At 41.2% G+C, this 25594-nt stretch overlaps 1 protein-coding gene across 3 annotated transcripts in view; it reads right to left on the bottom strand.

Annotated features, from left to right (window-relative positions):
- Positions 1-25594, bottom strand: part of LOC145293144 (secretion-regulating guanine nucleotide exchange factor-like) — an 85043-nt gene that overhangs the window by 26487 nt on the left and 32962 nt on the right. For 2 of the 3 annotated variants that reach the window (XM_080139565.1, XM_080139564.1), the window contains exon 2: positions 22451-22589. In XM_080139565.1, coding sequence (XP_079995691.1) covers positions 22451-22589 — 139 coding nt within the window. Of the gene's footprint in view, positions 1-1477; positions 1644-22450; positions 22590-25594 lie in introns of those variants that run through there. The other variant, XM_080139566.1, reaches the window with a different exon arrangement.

The following is a 25594-nucleotide window of genomic DNA, read 5'->3' as shown; positions in this document are numbered from 1 at the left end:
TTTTTTTTCTTCAATCAAATCACGGTTCTATCAATTTTCATTTGTTTTCTTTAATTTTAATAAAATTCTCCAACCAAACGTTCCTTTATTTGACAGTCTAAATGTCTCACAACTAATCTCAGGCAAATCATTACTTCATCTTTAATTTATTCTTATGAGAGCTTCTATTTGTTACAAAATCAGAACGGCATCGATACCACCGGTTTCTATTTCTCTATCCTTATTTGGTTTCCCTTTTCGCAACCATTCTTCAGGTTATCTCGGCATGAGCATCTTTCTCTCTCTCTCTCTCTCTCTTATTGACCATTCTATCTCATGGTGCATTATTCTCAAGAGTTTCCCCGTTCATTAGTGGTGCACAGTGTCTGTCACTGCGGGCCGGGAGGAGAGATCACATATCTATGATATTCGTATTCTCACATGCGTTTTCCATGGCATCTCACGCAGACACACCCAGTGTCTCGTTAAATCTTTGACCACTCAATTCTTCATGCCTTTACGACCAGTACCCCTTGTACATTTCTCTGTTTCTACTTTTATAGCTCATACACAGTGCACTCTGCACTTTTTCACATCCCTACCGCAGGGTTTTATTTAGCCAATTCTTTCTGGCTTCTTCAACGCATTTTTCCATTACCTCTCAATCCGCCGCCCACACAACACCACCGACTATGCATTTTTCCAATCAGTCGGTAACTTCATGAAATTCCTTATCTATTTCTTTCTATCTCCTTACAGTCCATGCCGATAACTATGATTTAAAGTATACAACAAAATCACACATTTGTTTTTTGTTTTTTTTTACCGAATTCAATTTCAGAAATTACAAAAACGATCGCATTTTTCTGTCTTAGTTCTTTTCTTTCTTTTTGTCTTTTTAAACTGTCGTCGTAGTCGTATTTCTTTTCTTCACTCATCTCTACTTCGGCTTCTCTTTTTCCAACACCGTTCGTTTCCAAACCCGTTCGCCATATCTATCTACCGCTCTCTCCATTCTGCTTATTTCTTTTCTTTATTCTTTGCTAGTCTCTGTTTCTCTCTCTTTTTTTTTTTTTTTCACCACACGGCCACTAAATACCCTTACCGCTAAGCCTAACTCAAGGGTTGACTTTTCCTCCCTACCTTCGTCTTTATCATATCTACTAAATCTGTTTACTCCTATCCCTTTTAAGGGGACTTGCCTCTCTCTCTCTCTCTCTCTCTCTCTCTCTCTCTCTCTCTCTCTCTCTCTCTCTCTCTCTTATCAGTGACAACATATGCGCGTCCGTTCTTATACAACGACGGCATATCAACCAGTCTAACGAATACATATTTCATTTTAACTTTTTCCTTTGGGAGTGGAAGAAAAATCAACAATACTTTGCATATTAAGACAAAACTTTCGTTACGGGAGACTTAATCAAGAAAAAACCACACTGACAACGCACCTAAAAAAATTTGAGCGAAGCAATAGGAACCAATAAAAATCTGCCCTTACCTCTCTTGTTGTCTGCTTCATTTCTTTCCATCTCTTTTTTTTTTTTTTCTGTCTCTCGTCATCTCCCTTGTTTCCTTGCAGCATAGCTTTTTCCATGCATTCTGACGGCTATTATGTTTTTAGCTATGCCTTCAAAGTTCAGTTTCAATCATTCTTTTCTTTCCGATAAATTCAATGTCAGTCTCTTTTCTTTTCAATAAGTTTTCTTTTCAATCGTTCTTTTTCCCGATTTTTTTTTCTGTGCCATTTTCCTTTTTCCTTATATTTTTCAATGTTTTTTTCTTTCAAGAAAACTGAGTTCCAGACGCTTCAAAAATGTGTTTGTGGTTACTCATTCATGCACATCTCAGAGATGTGATATCCTGGTCACGGCACTAAAATATAATATAACCCTACCCGGGGCCGGGCTGCATTCGTCGCTATCCTGGTTCACTGGAGCATACTTGTGATGTACTTCTGGCCGTGTTCGTCACTCCCAGCTCACAGGACCATAGATGCAATCCAGCAGGGCTACATTCTTACTTGTCTAGTGGTGGACCCCTCAAGGGTGACCAGACTCTCACTGGTCACTGGAAAATATCTTTCTGCTGCTCAGGGCACGCGAAACGTGCATGACCCTAAGTCCGTGTGGCAACATTGTCGATTTCGGCCGTCACTCTGGCTTCGTGCTGGATCCAGTCTGTCTCCTTCATGATCTGGCGTCAGGGCATATCTGAAATAAACTGCATCTTCATTTCAGGCCGGCAATTCGAGAACAAGGAAAAACTCTGGGAGGTTTTTATATAACGAAACAAAATAATTATTCATAAATCGTTTTACACTTGTTTAGTCGAGTTCTTTGATTCAAGCTTCATGATGCAGGTTGTATACTTAAATTCCACTAATCAATTTCCCAGCTAAGAACAAGAGCCTTCCAACTTAGCTCTTATGAGGGTTTCGCCCCCCCCCCCTGGCGGGGTGAGAGCGATGTGTACGTCTCAATGCCAGTCAGTAAAAAAGGACTCTGGACTCTAACTCCAAAAAGTCAATCGTTTTTATCAAATCAGAAATTCCTCCCTCCACCTTTTAGGAGTTATTCTTCTCTTTTCCATTCTCTTATTCTTTTTCTTCTCTCGTGAACTCATTTATTCTTTTTATTTTCTCTTTCTTTTCTCTCTTCTTCGTCTTTCATGACCATACCTCTCCCTAGGTTCAATTTATTTATCTATCTGTCCAACTAACTTATCACTGGCTGGTGATCTGGCAGTTAAACATAACAGGTGGGCCCAACGACAACACCTCCCAGACACCAAAACAGACCTTTTGAACCCAAGTCATTGTACCTTTCAACAAAACATTGTTTCTTTAATAATTTGAATTGTTGTTCTAACCTAAACCAGAAAACGACCCTGTATTGCTTTTTCTGCCAACTCGAGAATCTCATTATCATATTTATTTATTTATTTCCCATCGAAATATTCACTATTTCTTCTCTCATTGAAATATTTACTCTTTTCTGTGGACAGGAATCTTATAAACATCTGTTTTTCCTCTCCCATCTTCTCTTCCTCTATTTGAAAAGCAAGATCATCTGGTGTCGCCAGGGATCTCGTCATACATCGGGAAACAAGATACAGCTAACTGGTAAGTTAAAATGCAATGTCTTTTTTAAAGGAAAAACATTTTCAGGTGTGTGTTATGTTTTTGATGCATCAAACTTGAATTTTTTTTTATTTTTTATTACATTTTCATCCCAAACAAGGCACATTGCCACTTTGGTGTTAGGGGGCTACTATCAGGGGAAACAACTACTGGGGTACTATGTAGGGATTTGGGCAGCAAGATGTTGGTTCACGTTGCACTTGAACTTCTGCATGTCAGTACAGTTGGGGAAGCAGTGACCTGGGATGGAATTCCAAAGTCTAGCAGTTCTGGGGAAGAAACTACTGGAGTAGAAAGATCCTTTACATCTAGGGATCTCTACAGTGTGGGGGTGGGATTTTGCAGCTTGTCGGGTCTGTCGAGGGTGTTCACGTCGTGGCGGCACAAGTGCTTGCAGTTCGTCAGAGCATTCACCATTAAAATACTTGTAGAAGGATGCAACGTTTCGTCGATGGGACAGAGGCTGAAGCTTTGATGCCAGTTTAGGGCCTATCAGATTTGTGACTCTCTTTTGAACCTTGTCAAGGAGTGAGAGACTACTAGCCGATGCACCAGCCCAAATATGACAGCAATACTCCATACATGGGCGAATGGTTGCCTTATAGAGGTACAGGATACTTTTGGGTGTTAGTAGTTTTCTAGCACGGTAGAGAGAGCCCACCTTCCTTGCAGCGACCCTGGCAATGCCCTCGATGTACTTGTTCCAACTCATGTTTCCTATGAACGTTAGGCCAAGGAGCTTGAAAGACGTACTCTCAGATAAAGAGTCGTTGGCCATTGCTATAGGTGGTAGAGAAGGTTTCTTGTAGTTATTGAATGAAACTAGTTTAGTCTTGGCGGCATTGAATGTGACCATCCATTTTTGCCCCCAATCCACTACTGATTGGAGGTCATCCTCTAGTGTTTCTGCCATTTCTTTAGATATGTGTTCATTTGTTTTCCTGTCGTGCCTGCTATAGAGTGTGGTGCCATCAGCATATATACCCATCTCAGAGGCAATTTTGTCGGGGAGGTCATTTATGAATATCAGGAACAGTAGAGGTCCAAGGATAGACCCCTGGGGCACTCCCAAATTTATATCATATTGTTTAGATGTACGACCGTGGAGGACTACCTGGATTTTTCTCTTATCTAAGAAGGATTTAATTATGTTAAGTATTCTACCAGTGATACCGTATGATCTAATCTTCCTGAGGAGACCCTCATGCCATACCCTGTCAAAAGCCTTAGATATATCTAGAGCTACCGCTCTGCCCTCTCCCGCTTTGTCCAGTGAATGGTATATACGTTCAGAGATTACAGTTAGGATGTCTGCTGTGGAACGGGCTTGTCTAAATCCATATTGTTGGTCAGTCAGAAGTTTAGCATCTGTAAGGTGATGGACTAGAGCATGGTTAATTAAGGTCTCAAATATTTTGGCAAAAAGTGGGAGGAGGCTAATGGGGCGATAATTTAATGGGTCAGTTCTTTCGCCAGAAGTCTTGAATACTGGTACCACAGAAGCAGTTTTCCAACAGCCCAGAAAGCAAGATTCATTAAGGCATTTGTTGTAGAGTTTGGAGAGAACTGGAGCTACTTCGGCTGAGCACTTTTTAATAGCACGGCTGGGATGAGATCGGGTCCACATGCTTTTGAAGTGTCAAGGATTTTTATGATAGCAGGCACCTGAGCAGGGGTAATTTTCAGGTCGTCTAGCGTGGCGTCTGTCCGCATAGGAAATTCAGGTAGGGAGTGGTTGGAAGGGTCCAGTGTGGAGTTTGAGGCAAACCGACTGGCAAGCATGTTAGTCTTTTCGGTTGCTGAGCAAACAACCTCGTGATTGTTGGTTAGTGGGGGAATTGTTGATTGCCCATTATTTACTACACTGTTGTAGATTTTCCAGAAGTCAGGAGTTCCTAGTTTTTGTGCTTCGATACGTTTTTTAGTGGTTTCCGTAAATTCTCTCTTAGCTGTCGCTATTTCTTTCTTAACGTTACTTCTAGCTTCTGTCTGTTTGAACTGGACTTATGTCGGTTAAATCTGCGGTATGCATTCTGCCTTTGAGCAATGGCAGTTGCGCAAGTCGAAGTAAACCATTGGGGAGAGTGGAGCTTGCTATAGAATTTCCGCATGGAAACATGCGCTTCGATTGCAGTTTTGAACCATTCAGTGGTCTCGTTTGCACACTGTTCAGCAGGAAGAGAAAAAATATTTCCCCATAGGGTGTCTCTGATAAGATCTCTGATGGCTTCCCAGTCAGCCTTTTTATAATATCTCGTTATTTTCAGCACTGGCTCTTCAGTTTTGGCTCTAGAGTTTAGGGCGATTTCAACCATCATCACTGCATGATCAGCGTTCCCAAGTGGGCTGTCGGCTTTCGTTATACAATCATCAGGAACTGTGGTCAAAAACAGATCTAAAAGTGATGCTTATTGTTCTTCCTGGTCAGGGAAACGGGTTGGAAAAGTAACAATTTGTGATAGGGAGTGAGATATAGAGAAGCTATGAGTTGTGCTGCCCGCTGCATCTGTGTAAGTAGAGAATCCAAGCCAGTTTTTGTGATGGACATTAAAGTCACCAAATACATGTACTTGGGCACTAGTGTCGAGGGAGAGTGCTGTGTCTATGCTGTCAGAGACTTTGTTTATTATGGTGCAGTCTTGGGTTGAGGGAGAGCGGTAGAGAAAGTAAAAGTAGCTAACGTTGTGTTGCATGTTTAGTCTAAAGCACATAAAGGCTTGCTCATCCGTTTCTAGGAATTTGCTTGGTTTGGATTTTATTGAAAAACTTAATCTTTTCAATGTTTCCCGAAACTCAATTTTCAATATTGATGCGGCAGCAGATGCTGAAACACATTTTAAGAAATACTTAAAGCAAAGTTCAGCGATGTTTTTCAAGAAGGTCTTGAATGTTGTAAAGTTAAAGCGACTTTAAAACTGAATGCAGATGCAAAGCTAGTCTTCAGACCAAAGCATCTGATACCATATGCAGCTTTAGTTACAGTACAAAAATAATTGGATCGTTTACAGCAAGAAGGAGTAATCCAACCTACAAATTACTCATCTTGGGCAACACCTATTGTCATTGTGAAGAAGACTAACAGCAAATTATGCCTATGTGCGGACTTCAGCACAGGACTAAATGACAGACTCGAGACACATCAGTATCCACTACCCGTACCGGAGGATCTGTTCTTAAAACTTAACGGTGAAACTTGTTTTGCAAAACTGGACCTTGCAGATGCATATCTACAAATGGAAGTTGATGAAGATTCCAAAAATCTTCTCATTATTAACACCTACAAGGGTTATTTCAATTTAACCGCCTTTGATTTGGGGTCAAGTCAGCTCCAGCAATATTCCAACAAACTATGGATACAATGCTCACAGGATTGCCAGGAGTTTTTGCCTACATTGATGATATTATTCTTACAGGCACATCCCAAGAGGAACTTCTGCATCGTCTTACTTCCGTGCTGGATCAAATTCAACAATATGAATTTCACTTAAACCAGAAAAATGCAAATTCTTCCAAACTTTGGTGAAATATCTGGGATTCATATTTGACAAAAATGATCGAAAACCAGATCCGGACAAATATTTAGGCAGCTCCAAAGGATGTTGCAACACTATAATCCTTTCTTGATGTTGTAAGTTATTATGGTTCTTTCTTACCCAAACTGCACAAGTTATGGGGAGGGGGGGGGGGCTCTAAATAATCAAAAAGATACCAAATTGAACTGGTCATGCATATGCAAAATCATTGAGAAAATCAAAATATTTCTTAATTCTAATCTATTGCTGACACACTACAATCATTGCACATTACTGCTGTGACAGATGCTTCAGACTATGGAGTCAGAGCAGTAATATCACATATTTTTCCTGATGGAAGCAAAAAAGCCATTGCACATGCATCAAAGTCATTGACGCCTACTGAATGAACATATAGACAAATTAAGAAAGAAGTCCTAGCAATTATCTAAATTCTCATCAAAAAGTAGTGGAAGACACAGTCATCGCTGTGGAACCTGCACAATGAGATCACTACCTGTCACTTCAAAGATGATCCAAGAAAGTTTGATATTTTCATCCCACAAGCTGGCAAAAAACATGCACTGACCAGCAACTTCAACCAAGTTTTCAGAGAATTTCTTCTTTATCCAAGATCAATGGAACACTTCTCTTTGGAGTTCTCAAGCAATTCCATTATGGACACCAGGGAATAAATCTGATGAAAGCCTTGGCCAAATATTAGAGCAACTTGTAAAAAGTTGTGCCAAATGTCAACTGGTTGCAAAGTCTTCTCGGAAAACAACATTGCATGCATGGCCTACCCCAGAAATGCCTCGGTCATGACTATACATGGACTTTGCAGGACCAATTAATCGACAATATTACTTAATATTGGTTGATGCTTATGGTAAGTGGCCAGAAGTCTTCCAGATGAATCGAATGAAACTGTAAAGAAACTACAAGAAATTTTCAGCAGATTGAGCGTTCTTGAAATCTTAATTTCTGATAATGATACTACATTTACCTCAGCAGAATTTTCTGACTTCTGTAAACAAGTATTCAGCATCTCATATTTCCACCTTTTCATCCACAATCAAATGGCCAAACTGAACGCTTTGTCAATACATTTAAGAGAGTACTCTTGAAGTTAAAAAGAAAGGAATTACTCGAGAGATCATAGAAATATTTCTAAGTAGCTACAGAGCTACCCAAATCCAAATTGCCCAAATAGAAAGTTTCCTGCTGAAACATTGATGAACAGAAAAATATCTTTACCAATGAATGCTATTTGTCCATCATCAAATAATCTTCCCAAGAGAAACACGACAATGGAAAACCAATTCAATCGCCATTATGGAGCAAGATCACATAAATTTCTATCAGGACAACTTGTATTAGCAAAAGACTACCGCAATGGTAAAGAAAAATGGACACAAGGTCACATAGTATGTTGTTCTGGTAATGTAATCTATGATGTAGATGTACAATCATCTATTTGGGTCAGACATGCAAATCAACTTCATTACTTATATCTCTCAAAGAAGCAATCAAATAACACAATCATTCCATTAAGTATTTTATTGGACACATTTGAATTACCTCAAAGTTGTTCAATCAACATGCAACAAACAAAGCAAATCTGAGAAGAAAAGTCCAACCCGAAGGATGCAATGAAGGTGCAAACCAACTTCAACTCTACAAATAAACCCTCATCAAACATCCTACAAGCATTATATTTCAAAGAGGATGCGCTATAGCGATAAAAGGGTAAATACCTCTAAAAAAGGAAATAAGAGTTATTGCCCTTTATAGATCTTTCAAAAAACTAGAGAGTTCCAGGGGGAACTGAGGACAAGATGGTGGCATCCACAGACACATGAATATCGTTCTGTAAATAAGTTCAGATTTCTGCCATGAATAAATTGTATTTAAATTATTATGAGCTAATTTACTTATTATTCGAATATCCCATAATTCTGAAATCCCATCTCTCCGAACTCAACAACTTCAGTTATGCAAGTTCGCGCACAGTTTGCATTTTTTTTTTTTTTTTTTTTTACAAAATTTTGCTTTCGGTTTTGCTTCTGGCTGATGGTATCCAATTATTTTTATGCAAACCCCCTTCCCCTGGCTCTCACAATTTTTTTTTTTTTTAATGACCAAGCAACACTGGGCACCGTCCTGTTGTCACATTTTTTTTTGCTGGAGAGTATTAAGATAAAGATAGCCATTTGGTTGTTCTGGATGTATCTGCGTTGAATTGAATAAACCAACATTTACACTAAAGTACCAATCAAGTTTATCTGGAACATCGAAAAGAAAATTATTTGGTAGGTTTTCACTAAAAGCAGGATGTGGCATTTTGAAGTTATATCTTGTTTTGGCATTGGCAACAGATCACAGTGGACTGGCAAGTGGACATATGGATTTTTAGCAACTTTCTCAAATTATTATGAAACCTATATATTTGAATAGCTCAAAGTCTAAGGTTGCAAAAAAAATGGACTCATTTATCTTCTAACTCCAATTATTTCTCAAGATATGTCCATTTAAAGTTCACGAATTTCGAATTTTTGCAAATATGTGACTACAGTAATTTTACCAAGGAGTAAATTTAGGTACACCTGAAGAATTGCTCCAAATTTCTTCCAGAAACCCTTAAATATGTCCTAGAAGCCCCTTAATGTCAAAGGCCCTAAATTTACTTCATTATAAAAAATGGAACATATGAATAAGTTTTTGACCTGTTTTATGGGATTTTTTTCACAAAATTTATCATAAAAATAAACATTTTTTTCCATAAAAAAAGACCAAAATTTGCCCCCAGCCAGTACATTTTAACGAAAGATTGCAAAAAAGCCCCAAGATGAAATTTCTCATCCTTCAGAAATAAGAATCTAGACATAGAAAGCTATCATAATCCAACTGGGTGAAAAAAAATCACTCTCGGGAACCATTTTAATTCTAACATACTGAAAAAATTTGAACTTGACCATTTTTGCATAATTTTGGACAATCTAAAATGACCATTTAAACAATAAATCCAAATTCATTCTTACTCAAATTTCTTAATCCAGACCACTTTTCCAATGTTTTGGGGGGTGTAGAATCACTATCTGGCATCAGAAAACCATGAAACTGTACTGTTTTCTGGAAAAGTCTGATTGGTACTCTTTTTTAAGCTATTTTCAGTCAAATATTGGTTGTAAACCAGAAAAAATTCTTGATTTTTTTCCAAATTTATAATCAAATATTTTCCATTTTTCACATTTTATTTTCTTTTACATGCACAATCATAATCAATGCAAACAAACATTTCATTGAGATTTTCAAGAACTGCAAGAGATCTTGATTCGACGAAGAGCCAGACTTCGATGAAATTGTGGAACAGGTCTCATCCAAGCTAGAGGTCCCACCTAGTGATAAACTTCTATCTCACATCAAAGTTGTGTTCAAAGACTTTCAGTAGCAACAAAATAAGAATTGTTCATCCAGGTCATTTGATGAGAAGGTAGTGTTCCAAGTGTAACCAAGTACGGGTATGGGGTTGATATCCCATTGAAGAAAAATATCCAAAAAAAATGTGAGTATTATATAACTCTCTGTGGTTAATAATAAAAAAAAGACTATGTACCCAAATATTTATTGTTTGTAAAAATCAGAGTCTTGAAGCGAAGCGGTTGTTTATTTTTGGAAAAGAAAGTTTGAGAGATCAAATGACGGGCAAGTTTTTTTTTAAACAAAGGAAGATATACTCGTGACATCCAAAGGGCAGGCACGAATGTGTGTATATACTCGACAACAGCAACCCAAAAATTAGTTTGATGAGATCGATACTTGATCGGCTCCGTGTTAAGATCTAGCAGAGTGGGCTTCAACTAACACATTTCTTCAACTACTGACAGCCTTATTTCAACTCATAAAATTCCTCGAAACAACTAGAAGTAACTTTTGGCTAGCCACTGGGAGTGACCGATTACTTCTGGGTACTGTCAAAGTTACAAGCTGCCGTTTTCGTGCATATTCTCAGAATAGCTACACACCAGCTACCTTCAAGACTCTGAAATGCTGTAAGAACATTACTATTGCAAATAAACTTAGATTCATTGTTTATTCGTGTGTGGAATTGTTTTAATTTTCTTTTCACTACACTGAAATCCACGGCTCTCTTATCGTCGATGTTCATTGTTAGGAGGGTACACAACGACAGGTTCGGAGTATATATTTAGATGATCAACCGATAATTCTGTCACTTTCCCATACCAGCAACTTTAGACAGCTAAGAATTATCACCGGCAGTGGTCAGTGGAAGGACCAAAACAGTGAACTGTAAACCACCAGTCAGGTCGTTTTCAGGCTGCCGTAATTAGAGTGGAAGGGTTCCGAGTTCGACGATCATCCTCAACCGACCGGCTTGGAGGGAGTGACATTTGGTGGCCGTTGACCAGGATTTTTTTTTTTTTTTTTATTCAATTTTCACCCCAAACAAGGCACAGTGCCACTTTGAAGCAGGGGGCTACTATTAGGGAATTAGCGGGGTCATTATGAAGGGAGAAAAGTAGAAAGATGTTTGTTAACATTACACTTGAACTTCTGCATATCATTGCAGTTGGGAAAGCAGAATCCCGGAAGGGAGTTCCAAAGACCCGCAGTTCTGGGGAAGAAACTATTGCACCTAGGGATCTCCACTGTAAAGGGATGAGACTTAGTAGCTTGTCGGGTTTGTCGGGGGCAGTTACGTCGGGGAGGTACAAGTGTTTGCAGTTCGTCAGAGCATTCACCATTAAAGTATTTGTAGAACAGGCAGAGGGATGCAACATCTCGTCGATGGGACAGAGGTTGAAGCCTACATGACAGTTCAGGACCTATCAGGTTGGCGACTCTTTTTTGAACCCTGTCCAGGAGCGAGAGACAAGCAGCAGATGCACCAGCCCAGATGTGACAACAGTACTCCATACATGGGCGAATGGTTGCCTTATAGAGGTATAGGATACTGGCAGGCGTAAGTAGTTTTCTAGCACAGTAGAGGGAGCCAACCTTCCTTGCAGCAGCCTTGGCAATGCTCTCAATGTATCTATTCCAGTTCATATTCCCTGTAAACGTTAGGCCGAGGAGTTTAAAAGAAGTACTTTCAGGCAATGTGTTCTTGGCCATTGCTATTGGTGGTAGAGAAGGTTTCTTGTAGTTATTGAAGGAAACAAGCTTAGTCTTAGCAGCATTGAATGTGACCAACCATTTTTGTCCCCATTCGACTACGGATTGGAGGTCATGCTCTAGTGTTTCTGCCATTTTCTTGGATATGTGTTCATTTGTTTTCCCCTCATATCTGTTATAGAGAGTGGTGTCATCGGCAAATATACCCATCTCCGAAACAATATTATCAGGGAGGTCGTTTATGAATATCAGGAATAATAGAGGTCCAAGGATAGACCCCTGAGGTACTCCCGCATTTATGTCATATTGTTTGGATGTATGTCCGTCGAGGACAACTTTGATTTTTCTATTACTTAAGAAGGATTTAATTACGTTATGAATTCTTCCAGTGATTCCATATGATCTAATTTTCCTTAGAAGACCATCGTGCCATACCCTGTCAAAAGCCTTAGATATATCAAGGGCCACCGCTCTACCCTCCCCTGTTTTATCCAATGAACGGTATATACGTTCAGAAACTACAGTTAAGATATCTGCTGTTGAACGGGCTTGCCTGAATCCATATTGTTTGTCAGTCAGGAGTTTAGCAGCTGTTAGGTGCTGGACTAGGGCTTTATTAACTAAGGACTCAAATATTTTGGCGAAAAGCGGGAGGAGGCTAATGGGGCGATAATTTAGTGGGTCAGTTCTTTCACCAGAATTCTTGAAGACTGGTACCACAGAGGCGGTTTTCCAGCAGTCGGGAAAACAAGATTCGTTAAGGCATTTATTGTAAAGTTTGGACAGAACTGGAGCAACCTCGGCAGAGCATTTTTTTAATAGCACAGCCGGGATGAGATCTGGTCCACATGCTTTTGAGGTGTCTAGGTTTTTTATAATAGCATATACCTGAGAAGGATTATTGAAATCAGAAAGAAGGTGTGTTAGATAACCAGGCAGACGGATTAAAAAAAAAACCCAGGAGGTTTACTGTTTACAACAGGTGTGACTTCCCAACAAGCGAGTCAACAAAAGCGCAGAAACAACAACATCTCAGCGATCAGGTAGGAAACCACCCTATTTTTGTTCTTTTCACTTTTTTTGCTTGTCGTTTGTTTTTGGACTTCTTGTGGGCTTTTTCAAAGAGCGCTTATTTTGTTGTCTATTATTATTTAATATGGAATCCGCTAGGGCTACTACCATGACCAATGAAGACAATAGGGCTGCAGAGGAGTTAGGGCGTAGGATTGAAGAAGGAGGGTCGGCTAACTCCAAAACTTAACGTAACAGGATCCAGAATTCCACTGTTCACAGGTTTGGCTGTGAAGTTAGGACCCTGGCTCAAAGCAATAGAGAAGAAAGGGCGCATCTATAACCTGTCGGATGCCAATATGATTTCACTGGCATACGACTATACTGAGGGTGCTGCCTGAGAATGGATTGGGGAGTATTTGTATAAATACAAATCCCAAACCAACTGGGAGATGTTTGAATATGACATCCAGCGGCACTTCGGCCGTCACTCGAGCCAAACGGAGGCAGCTCGAACACTGGTAGGTGTGAGGCAGAGGGATGGAGAATCCATCGCTCACCTAGAGGGACACATGAGAGTTCTCGCTAAGGTAGCTTATCCGGATCAGGCTTGGAGAAATGATCCGGCTACCCAGCTACCCAGCTGGCAGAGTTCTTCACAGACGCTTTGAGTAATTCCTTGTTGCGTGAGGACATGGCAAGGGCACAGCCTAACACGTTGGAGGAGACCTTTGCATAGGCTCGAAGAGCGGGAGCCCTTCTCCTGAAACTAGGAAAATTAAAGGAGAACAATACAGACTGGTTGAAGGTCTGCTACGGATGCGGTTGATGAGGACACATCCGAGCAAAGTACCCTAAGCTTCACCAGAGTTGGGAAGAAGCCACGAATCCAGAACACTTGGACTTAAGGGTAGGGGGAAGATCCATACCCCATCCTAACTTTAAGAGGGGTCTAGTGTGCTTTGTTTGCCAGAAAGAAGAGCACAGGGCACATAAATGTAAGATTAGGGACAGAAGAATCCACCCGGACCCAAATTAAAACCCAAGTCTCCTAAGAAGACCCCAACAAGGAAATCTTTAAACTAGTTAGGGTTGCCCCTAGGAGAGATAGGAATGTCCAGAGAGCATAGATGGGGCTTTAAAATTAAAATGCTACAATTGCGGAAAAGAGGGGCACTATAGTTATCAGTGCAGACACGGGGTGCACTGTTTCAACTGTGGCCGCCTGGGACATTCAAAGAGGGCCTGCATGCTGAGGCCTAAGTGTTTTAAGTGCGGCAGTGAAGAACATTTAATTCGAAGTTGCAAGGCAAAGGAGTTCGTACAGTGTGACGAGTGTAAGGAAAGAGGGCACACTACAACTAGCTGTTCACTAAGGAAGAAGGAGACATGCCAGGGATTCGGGAAGAGCGGGCATTTGTAGGACAGTTGTAGAAAGCGGAAAAGTAAGGTTAAGAATCCTTCGGACAAGGATAGAGATGCGATTAGGTTATGTCAAATATGGTCCGAAGATGACGAACTCACCTGCAACATTGAGATAGAGGGCGAAACGTTCAGAGCGTTGATAGACACCGGATCGGAAGTCTCAGTCATTAGTTCTTTAGAGTCGCAAAGACTAAGACTCCTCGCCGACCGATTTATGTTGACTAAAATGAACGCGTTTCAGGCAGATGTGGGTAGATTTAGATTAGATTGGATGCTGGAAGTAAAGATAAAGGTGGGCGGGACCGAGACATCCCACACATTGTATGTAGCGCCAAAAATGACCTACGACGTGATACTGGGAGAAGACTGGCTTAGAGAGAGGAAAGCCGTATTAAAATTCGACCCTCCAAAGTTAGTCCTTGGGGAGGAAGAGATTATTTTAGGTAGCACGATCCTCGCTCGAGTGGACCTCGTGTCTCGTGAAGATTTAAAGATTTCACCTAGAACAGCGGTGACGAGCTGGGGTGAGATAGAAGGGGCTATAAAGGATAGCGAAGTCATTTATCAGGTGTTACCCCTTCCCTATATAGAAGAGGACGAGGACGTGACAGTGTTACCAGCATTAGTGCAGGAAGGTCAGGTGAAGAATTTTCTGGTAGTTGTAGCCAATACAAGTCTGAAGACGGTTAACATTAAATCAGGAACTAAGCTGGGCAGAGCTTCAGTATTAACATTAAAAAGTAGAGTGAGGCGCAAAGGAATGCCTGTAGAGAGTGAAGCAATTAGTGACAAGGTAGAATTAGACTGTCCTGACCAATACCGAGAGAGATTAGGAAGACTATTTAAAGCTAATAAGCGAGTGTTAGCTAAGTCAGATAAGGAATTAGGTAATATGCATACAGTAAAAATGTCGATTGACACAGGAGACCACCAACCAATAAAGATGAGGCCGTACAGAATGCCTATTTGGAAGAGAGAGTTGGTTGAGAAAGCAGTGAAGAGATGGGAGAGGCTGGTATTATTGAGCCATCTCAATCACCTTGGGGTTTCCTAGTAGTAGTATTAGAGAAAAAGGACAGGGGAAATAGATTTTGCGTAGATTTTAGAGAACTTAAGATAACAAAATCTACTGCTTATAGATAGACGACATTTTAGCGATGCTAGGGAAAGCTACATGTTTTTCCTCCTTAGATTTAATATCAGGTTACTGGCAAGTGGCGGTAAATGAGAAGGACAAACCTAAGACGGCTTTCTGTTGTCACATGGGGTTGTTCCAGTTCCGTGTTATGCTGTTTGGGCTAGCAGGAGCCCCTGGTGTTTTTCAATCATTAATGACAATAGTGTTGAGAGGATTTGAACATTTTGCCATGGCATATTTGGATGACATCTTAATATTCTCAAAAACCCCGGAAGAGCACTTTAAGCATTTACAGGCTGTGTTAGATCATCTGAAATATCATGGCTTAAAATTAAAGATCGAAAAGTGTCAATTTATGAGAAAAGAGACTAAATATTTAGGATTTATCATAGACCAATCTGGAGTAAGGCCAGATACTGATAAAGTAAAGATTATAAGGGCGATGCCAGAACCTCAAACAGTTAGACAAGTTAGAGCATTTATAGGAACTGTAGGTTATTACAGAAGGTTCATAGCAGGAATCTCTAGAATAGCTATACCACTAATTAATCTAATGAAGAAATATGCTAGGTTTGATTGGACTGAGGCATGTCAGAAAGCATGCAATATGTTAAAGGCTGAAATGACATCCATTCCTTTATTGATTTATCCCGATCTGAACAAGCCTATGGTCTTATATACGGATGCTAGTGAAACGTGTGTAGGAACGTGCTTGACTCAGCTATGTGAAGAGGCAGAAGCTGTAATCCTGGAAATACTTTCTCTCTCACAAATTAACAAAGACCCAACAGAAGTGGCCCATGATTGAAAAAGAGGCCTATGCCATCGCGTACGCTTTGCAAAAGCTGCATTTCTATTTAGCGGGCGCGACGTTTGTAATAAAGACTGATCATCGTCCATTACTTGTTCGATGCTGAATGGAAGAATCGAAACGCGCAACTGTGGTCTATGCAACTGGATGGCTACGACTGTAAAATAGAGTACCTGTCCAGAAAAGAAAACACCTGTGCAGATTTATTATCTAGAATTCCCAAAGTAGTAGAGGAAGAAGCTGACGCTAGTGATCAGAATCTAGTTAGTGTTAATAACTATAGAATTTGCTTACTTAACTCCCAACAATTGCAGAACAGGCCCCCAGAGGTAGAAGATGAAATAGAGTCAGAAGAAGATGACTCTCAAGAAAACGATTCCGATAAGATTGGGTGGGAATCGATAGACCTGAAAATACTTAAGTTAGAAGCGAGAAAAGACAAAGAATATAGTGTACTTAAGAAATGGTCATGTGAGGATTAGTTTAGTGCAGATAATGCATGACGGGTTAGGTCATGTAGGTATTGATAAAACTTACTCGATTTTAGCGAAGAAATATTATTGGCCTGGTATGTATAAACATATCCACTCCTATGTGACAGAGTGTGTTACTTTCCAGAAGCGGGCAGTAAAAGGAGCTAAGATACCCCTAATAGAGACTTATATTCCCTCATATCCGTTTGAGAAGTGGAGTATGGATGTCTCAGGGCCATATAATATTAGCAATAAGGGAAATAAGTATATAGTCAGCATGGTCGATTGGTTAACGAGTTGGGTAGAGGCATTCCTAGTGCAAAGGAAGGATGCACAGACTATGGCAGAGATACTAATGAATGAGATTTTCCCTAGGTATGGTGTCCCACGCGTGTTAGTGATGGACAACGGCGGAGAATTCATAAATGCTGTTGTAAAAGAGGTGACGGGATATTTGGGAATAAAGCATGTTACCACCTCTCCATACCACTCACAGAGCAATGCAAAAGTAGAGAGATTCCATAGGTTTTTGGGAGATATGCTGTCAAAGCTATCAGAGGACGAAGTCGAGAATTGGGACTTGTTCTTGAATCAGGCCAAGATTTTCACATAACAATACGACTAAATTCTCTCCATATTACCTGGTGCACAGTAGAGATGTAGTGCTACCATTGGATAATCTCCTACTACCAAAAAAAAGGTATACTGGGGAAGAAAATCATAAAAAAGTGATTGAGCAACAGCATTCTCTGTTTAGTCAAGTGTGTTGAAGGACTAGGTCAGCACAGAAAAAGCGTAACAAAAGAGTCAACGATGGAAGGGTTAAGAAAACATATGAAGTTGGTGACTCAGTATACTACAGAGCAAGGTTAGAAAAGGAAAATTAGATCCTAGATGGAAACTGTACTATAGGATAGTAAAACAAGCGGGACTGGTGACATAAAATATGGGATCAATTGACAAATAAAACGAAGAGGGTTCACGCGTCAGATATCTGTGAAGTCAATATTAGGGAGTGGAAAATGCCTAATATACAGACAGATAGACCTGTGAGGAAAGCCACCCTGATCGATCCGGAAGGAGATTGGGAAGGCATGGATAGGTGGGCTGATGAGGTAGCGGATGAACAGGAGTTAGAATTAGAATTTGAGGTAGAGACTACAGACTCGCTACCAGAGATAACAACTATGCCACCAGATTCGGAAGGTTGGAAATCTGAAAATGATATTCCACTATCGGTACTAAGAGATAGAGAGGCTGGTGATGAGAATAGGGCTGAAGAATCAGAGAGCCATGCGATTCTGTCGACACAGCCCCCAGAAGTAATAGGCGATGTGATGGGACCTAGACTTCTGAGAAGCAGCATAAAACGACCTATCAATGTTATCTCTAAAACGAGGGAAAATTAAAGATAGCTATGAAGAGAATAAGGAAGACGAAGAAGATGAAACTGATTCTCTCATTAAGTTATTTAGGGAACTGGAATTGAGTAATTGAAATAAAAAAGGGAACAAATAGTAAAAGAGTGTTAATATGTATATTTGTAGGATGCGGCGCCTAATAATGATGACGATGGTGGTGATGGTTGGATTGACAGTAGCGTTGCGCCACACACAGTACGGTATTTAAGAAGACCAGTGAGGTAATGATTTCATGTTCGAAGTGGATCTTGACATTCGTCATCGATCTGGGAACGCATCGGAAGGTTCAAAGGGAACTAGAACACGAAGTTAACTTCGCGGCGGACTTCAAGCTGCAAATGCAGAAAAATCAATCAAAATTTGGGATGAATTCTAATACAGCGTTATTTGTATCACTAAGAGGACGGTTAGATAAGATGAAACAAAGACTCTGATACATTGGAGGATATTTTAGGGATATTGGATTACTAGCAGCAGGAGAGACCCAGAAACGATTTAGAAAGAGATCTATACTACCTTTCGTAGGTAAAGCACTACACGTATTATTCGGTACCGTATCAGAAAGTGACACAGAGGCATTAGAAAAGCATATAAGCGGTTTAGTGAAAAGCATATAAGCGGTTTAGTGAAAAGCATATAAGCGGTTTAGTGAAAAGCATATAAGCGGTTTAGAGGAAAATCAACAGAAGATAAAGCACAGAGGAAAGTTTATATACTTATAAACTTTATAGGAAAAACTTCCTAAAGTTTATAGACTTATAAACTTTATAGGAAAAACTTCCTAAAGTTTATAGACTTATAAACTTTATAGGAAAAACTTCCTAAAGTTTATAGACTTATAAACTTTCCTCTATGCTTTGCGTAGAGGAAAGTTTTATCAATAGTGAACGTTACTAGATACAAACTGACAGAAAATAAATAAAGATATAATAAAGGTTTTCCCAACACAAGGAACAGGTCTGCGCGGCAATCACTCTTGGTAAACCTGACTTCCACGCGGAATATGACAAGGGCACAAACGTGTGGGCTGCGTCCTGGAAGGGGTTGGGCGACCAGCCTTGCGGAATCGGCTGACGGAGTATCCACTTCCCACATGGCTCAGGGGGGCAGTACGAGGCAGAACTCCAGGTTTGGATGGATAATGGCTAGCTGGTTCTGTACCCAGAGGATGAGCTCGGGCCACCAAGGGAGCTGATCCCCCTGATGGCCGTCAAGAAAATAAATAGAAGGTCCGACCCGTCATGGATAACCGGGAACTCAATGAACACGCCGACCCACACACGGCGGGGGCTGACATCTGTGCACATAAACTGAGGGAGTGGCAGCAGCAGGGGGCGTACACAGCAATCCTGGACCTGCAAAGAGCCTACCTGCAGATACGCGTCGTTCCAGATGGTCAAGATCAAAAGGACTCGCTATTGTTGGACTAGGCTGGGGTTTGGCCTGAATGTGGCCCTGCACATTATGACAGCGATTATGCAGGGATCCGGTGTCAGGATGAAGCCATGCAATAGGCGACATTGTCGTATATTGACAACATTTTTGTGAACCAGAGCCTCATGTCTCCCCAGGCGGTAAAAGAACACTTTGAGAGCTTCGGGCTGTCATGCAAGGAGCCAGAGCGCCTGTAAGATGGAGCAAAAGTTCTTGGCTTGCATGTGAGCGGCAGCACAGATGGACTCCACTGGGGAAGAGGTGGTGATATCCCGGAAGTTCCATCCAACATCACGCGTCGAACCGTTTTTTCCATCTGCGGAAAACTGGTGGGCCACTTCCCGGTGTGTGGGTGGCTCCTGGTGACAGTGGCAGCCATAAAGCGACGTGCGACTTCCATGTCAACGGGATGAGACGATGAGGTGCGCGATCCCTCCCTGCGAAGCATGCCGGTGAAAGCTGTAGCCAGAGTGACCGAGGACGACCCCGTGTGAGGAATCTGGTGCGTCGACAGGAGTGAGTTTACAGGTTGGGTGGACGCCAGCTCATTCGCCCTTGGCGTTGCTCTTGCAGTCAATGGATTTATCGTAGAAGATGCCTGCTGGCTTCGGCCAGAAAATGACGCTGGGCACATAAACCTGGCCGAGCTTGATGCTACACTCAAAGGGGTAAATCTGGCGCTTCAGTGGCAGGCCAGAGTGCTACACATCATCACAGACTCTACGTGTGTGCATCAGTAGATAACCGATGCCTTGGGTGGGAAACACGGTTAACAACGAAGGCATCGGCCGAAATGCTAATACGGAGACGACTTGATACCCTGACCGAGATCATCAAAGGAATTCAACCTGGCCATAGATGTGACACTGGTGCAGTCCTGTCAGAATCACGCCAATCGTCTGACCAGAGTGCCACGCCGTTGGCTGAACCTGCCAAAAGAAGTGGATGAACCGGTACCTGTGAATTGCGCCGCGGTTGGGCGTCGGCTTAGCACGGACCATGTTGCTGATGTCTATTATCAAAGCGGGCACCCCGGTGTAAACCGAACCCTTTACTTCGCCAGGCTGGTGGACCCCCATGTGTCAAAGAGAGACGTGAGGAGCTGCGAGACCTGTTGGTCGATCAACCCAGTGGAAGAAGGGAAAACTGAGTGTGAGAGGAAATTGGAACAGGCTCGCAATGGATGTAACTCACCACAACATTTTTTGACGCTCATTGATTGACATTTCACCCTCTACCGTGCCAGCTGAAGCACTGCACAGGTACCATGTCAGGGTGAGAGGCATAGAGACTAGCCCACTGCCCAAGCCGGAGGTGACGAGAGAGAATATCAAAGAGGGGGATGCCGTCTGGGTTAAGAACCCCCGCGGCAAGTGCCCCACACGCTACGGAACTGGGTGAGGTGATCAGCCCACAATCGGTACGGGTTGACGGGGTGTCCCGTCACATCAAGGATCTTCGATTGACATCACACGCACAGCCACCACTCAGCAATGAGAGCGACATTGGATCCGAGACCAGTTAACCATCATTTTGGGTTACGCCGACTTCGTCGGACAGCAACCCCAAGAATAGCAGCCTTAGGTTCATCGACCCTGAAACTGAGGATGAAAGCACAGGCGAGGACGAAGCCCCAGTCCCCCTCTCCGAAGAAGCACCCGAAGAAAAAGGCCACCGCGTCCCTGCCCTCTCTCTGATAATGATATCAGGGGGGAGTGTGGCGAAAATTGTGGGAATGCAGGCTTAGCTCTTAAACAGCCTTGGTGTGCACTTTGCTGATGCAGCGTCATGATGCTGAAAAGGGTCCAAGATGGTGCCCGCAGCGTTATATAACAATGCAGTCTCGCAGAATCTCGTGTGCTCTCGCATACATATGCAAATTTAGAGGCCTCTGTCTTTTATAAAAACAAGCCACTGAAGCAGATGAGATAGATCTGGAAACGAGTCTACAGAAAGTACTGACAGACGACACTGCTGCAGTGAGCTGAAGTTTTGTGTGCTCTTTTTTTTTTCTTTGCAACGTCATTAGCTTCAATAGTTTTAAAGATATAGGCATTTAAAGTTTGTCCGTAAATACCTAAATTTTGTCTGCCAGCAAATGTATGATGTTTCGGTCCTTGGACTCTTAAAAAAAAACGATTTTTATGCTGAATATCGGCTTTCCAACATCCTACCATGGTATACCACCCTAGTTGATGCCAAAAATGAACTCAAAGAGCTAAAAAAGACTCCCCAATTAAGCCTACTGTACGGATGAGAAGAGATTCTGACGTCATCATGACATCTCATTCTGGAACTGATTGTCTCTTCCCACCAATCAAGGTGGGTGGAAATTATCTGGTTATGTGCATGTCTGTGATGTGCTAGTCATCTGTATATTAATATGCAAGTTTGGGCAAACCTGTTCACACCAACCGAACTACAGCTTAACCACTTTTCAGATGATCATTTTCAAATATTTTTATGAGATTGTGTGTACAAAAAAGAAATAGATCTGTCATGGAACTGCTACACATTCTCACAACTTATTCATCTTCAGTTTTATAAATATGAATGTTGCTATCTTATGCGTTAATAGAATTGTTGTCTGTTGTTTTACAACCTAACATATTAGTAACATTCCAATGCAATAAGTCTTTTAAACACCAAGAAAAAGGGTTGATAACTAAACAGAATTAAAACAAATACCTGTGGATCACCCATTTTCATAAAATGTAATAATGTAGCTCTTTTTTTTTTTTTTTTCAATTTTCTTCCTTAGAAGATTGTAAGGCTGGGTATGAGGCAGCCAAATCAGCTGCCAACATTGCCTTGCTTTTTATTGAAACCAACCGAAAGAAGAGAAAAGATTTATCAAAATTGTATTATGTGAGCATTTAATCTCAAAATGACAAGATTTACTCGTTTTTGTTGTATATTATTGTTGGAAATATAATAGATAATAATTTATATATTTATCTTTTATACTTACTAGTAATCAGTAGGGAATGGCCTCCACCACCAGTAATTAAGGCAATTTCAAAGGCTGAAACTGGGCAGTTGGACAACTCTGTGGGTACAATCAGATCCTCATTATGACCCTGGCTCAACTGCCCATGGCTATTAGCCCCCTACAATTAAAAATAAATACTTTCATAAAAAATACTTTATAGAAACTAGTTAAGTTTTATAACATTCAATTCCTGTATATTAATGTAAAAAAATTTATGACTGTGTTATTTCTTAAAGATGTTTGAAAATGGTAATCTAAGAAGAAGATTTAGGATTAAAAATTCATTTTTTTATGTAATTCCATTATGTGCATTGTGTATGTGTGTGAAATTTTCATCAATACTTAATCTCTCTCAAAGACAGAATTTATATCCACCATTCTAAACTTAATTTAACTAGTCCCCATCAGTATTTTATTGATTCATTATAAAAATAAAGTGATATGTGCATATATATATATATAAATATATAAATATATATATATATATATATATATATATAAAAGTGAAAGTGTCTGTCTGTGTGTGTGTGTCTGAACATTTCCCTACGCAATAACTCTGTCAATTTTTAGTCTACAGACTCAAAATTTGATATACAGGGTAGTGAGATTTGGGAAAATCTATGTGATCGGTTTTCGGCAAGAAATTTGGCTATTAAGGGGTCAAAGTTCAAGGATTTGACCTTTGAGAACTCTACCAAACTCCTCTGACAATTTTGGTTCTAAACACTTGAAATTTTAGATATAGGTTCCTTGGACATGGATCTAACTTAATAACTTAATTTGAGCCCAAAAAAATAAATTTTAAGGGGTCATAATAGGGGTCAAATTTTTAAAAATTGGCCTTTTTTTTTTTTTTTCTTTTTTTTTTTGCTCAGCATACACCTCCAAACATTGATGGTGGATAAGATGCCTCTGCGAGTGTAGGTTTTTTTTCTCTTGGACAACACTAAAGAGAAGCAGTCACTTTTAGGGTCTCAATCAAGTCCCAGGCTACGTTGCACGGGTAGTGCATCCACATCAAGATTCAAATCTTTGATGTCACTGGTGAGGTCCTCAGTAGGGAAGGCATCCAGAACCTCTTTCTTGTTGGAGACTATTTTATGCAGCCTCAAATTTGAGGCTTTCAGGGCTTCATGGGTTTCCTTCAGCAAGGAAATGGCATCTGTTACAGTGGGTACCGACTTCAGCCGGTCATCAACGTAGAAGCCTATGTTTACAAAACATACAACAGCAGGGCTTCAATTGAGGCATTTCTCACCAACTGATTTCCTGAGGCAGTATGTTGCCACTGCAGGCGAAGGGCGGTTGCCAAATACATGGACTTTCATCCTATATTCTACTATTTCCCTGTTGAAGTCATTGTCTTTGTGCCACAGGAACCGCAGAAAGTTTCTTTATTTTTTCTTCACAAGAAAACAGAAAAACATTTGTTCCACATCAGCCATAAAAGCCACAGTTTCTTTTCGAAAACAGAGCAGTACTCCTATTAGGTTATTGCTCAGATCCGGCCTGGTGAGAAGAGCGTTATTCAATGATACTCCATAGTGTAGTCAAAAACGACCCCTATCTTGTTATCTGGAGTCAAAAACGACCCTTATCTTGTTGGGTTTTTTGGGATGGTAAACACCAAACATGGTTCATTCTGGAGTGGAGGAGCAATCTCTGCAAGAACGAGCATTCTTTGCATGAAGGAGTGAAAGTCATCTCAAAGTTGTGGCCTTTTTTGGAATTGGTGAGTTAGTGAGTTGAGTCGATTCACTGCTTGCTGTCTGTTGTTTGGGAAACGAGGTCGGGATGGTTTAAATGGAAGAGGCGCTACCCAGCTGCCGTTGCTACTTTTCATCATTCCATTGTCCATGATGTCAAGGAAGATTTCATCATCTATATAGTGGGTTAGCTGCTCGTCCGCCTTGGTCAGCTGGAACACGGAACTACCTAGTTCGCCCTTGTGGTGTTGTTCCCTGATCTGGAATGAGTTAGGGCACGGCTTGAAGTTGGTTGGTCACCCTCTTACCTGGGTGCTTGTGAGGAATGTGTTCACGGCATCAGGCTTAAGTTTGTGACCCAGGCACACATCGCCCACTATCACCCAGCCCATGGCTAACTTCTGAGTGTGTTGCAAGAGCCAAGGAGCTGGTCGTGAACCTTGTGTGCATCGATAATGTCGCGGCCCAGGAACAGTAGAATGGAGGCTTCGGGATCCAACTCAGGAATGTCCTTATGCTGGCCAAGTGTTTGTGGTGACGTGCCGCGTCAGACGTTGGGATTTCCAAATGGTTGTCGGGCACCTCAGCACATTCAATGAGTGTGGGAAGCGAGAGACTGACGCGTCCATCCATTGATTCGATCCTATATCCATGGGTTCTTCTTCCAACCATCTCCATGACACCTGCACATGTTCTGAGTGAATAAGAAGATGGGGGACCATGATGGTCAAACAAGTTGAAGAACTCGAGGTGAGTAAGTGACCTGTTGCTATGCTCATCAATAACGGTATACATTTTGGATTTCTTGTGGGTTTCTCCTTCAGGGTGCACTTTGACCAGACAAATTTTTGAGCAAGACCTGGCAAATGAATTACCACCACACACCTGTGTGCAGTGGGTTGCAACGCTGTTATTCTCCCTGCCATGATTTTGCATGGCTCTTTGAGGTGGAGCTTGTATAATGGGTTCAAGGTGAAGGGCAGTGTTGTAACAGTCACTTCCGCATATTTCAGTTGGGATCTACAATCCCGATCCGTGTGAGTGGGAGAACAGCATTGGATGCAAATATGGCTTTGTCGTAGATAGGCTTTTCCCTCTGGAAGAGTTTTCTTTCTGAAAACATGACAGCTGTGAAGGTGGCAGATTGTGGATAGGACACATTTCCTTCAGATTTTTGGCCACAACTTGTGTCGCATGCGCGGACACCTCCTTTTGAGCTGAGGTTCCAAACCAGTCTGTCCTTTCCGAAGGCCAAGTGCTTGTCAGAGTAAAACTTGGGTCGTTTTTATCCTCTGGTTGTTGTTCAATAAATTTTGCAAACCCAGAGAATGGGGGAAAAGGTACTTGGTGTTTCCGCAGTGTGGGGGGAAGCTATTTCACTATCAGTCTGATGCCACGTGCGGTATCCAGGAGTGCA

The sequence above is a fragment of the Euprymna scolopes genome, chromosome 14 (genome assembly GCF_053919585.1).
Source record: "Euprymna scolopes isolate OS-2025 chromosome 14, ASM5391958v1, whole genome shotgun sequence".
Taxonomy (NCBI): domain Eukaryota; kingdom Metazoa; phylum Mollusca; class Cephalopoda; order Sepiida; family Sepiolidae; genus Euprymna; species Euprymna scolopes.
Note: the sequence above shows the minus strand (reverse complement) of the source record. Positions and strands in the feature narration are given on the sequence as shown.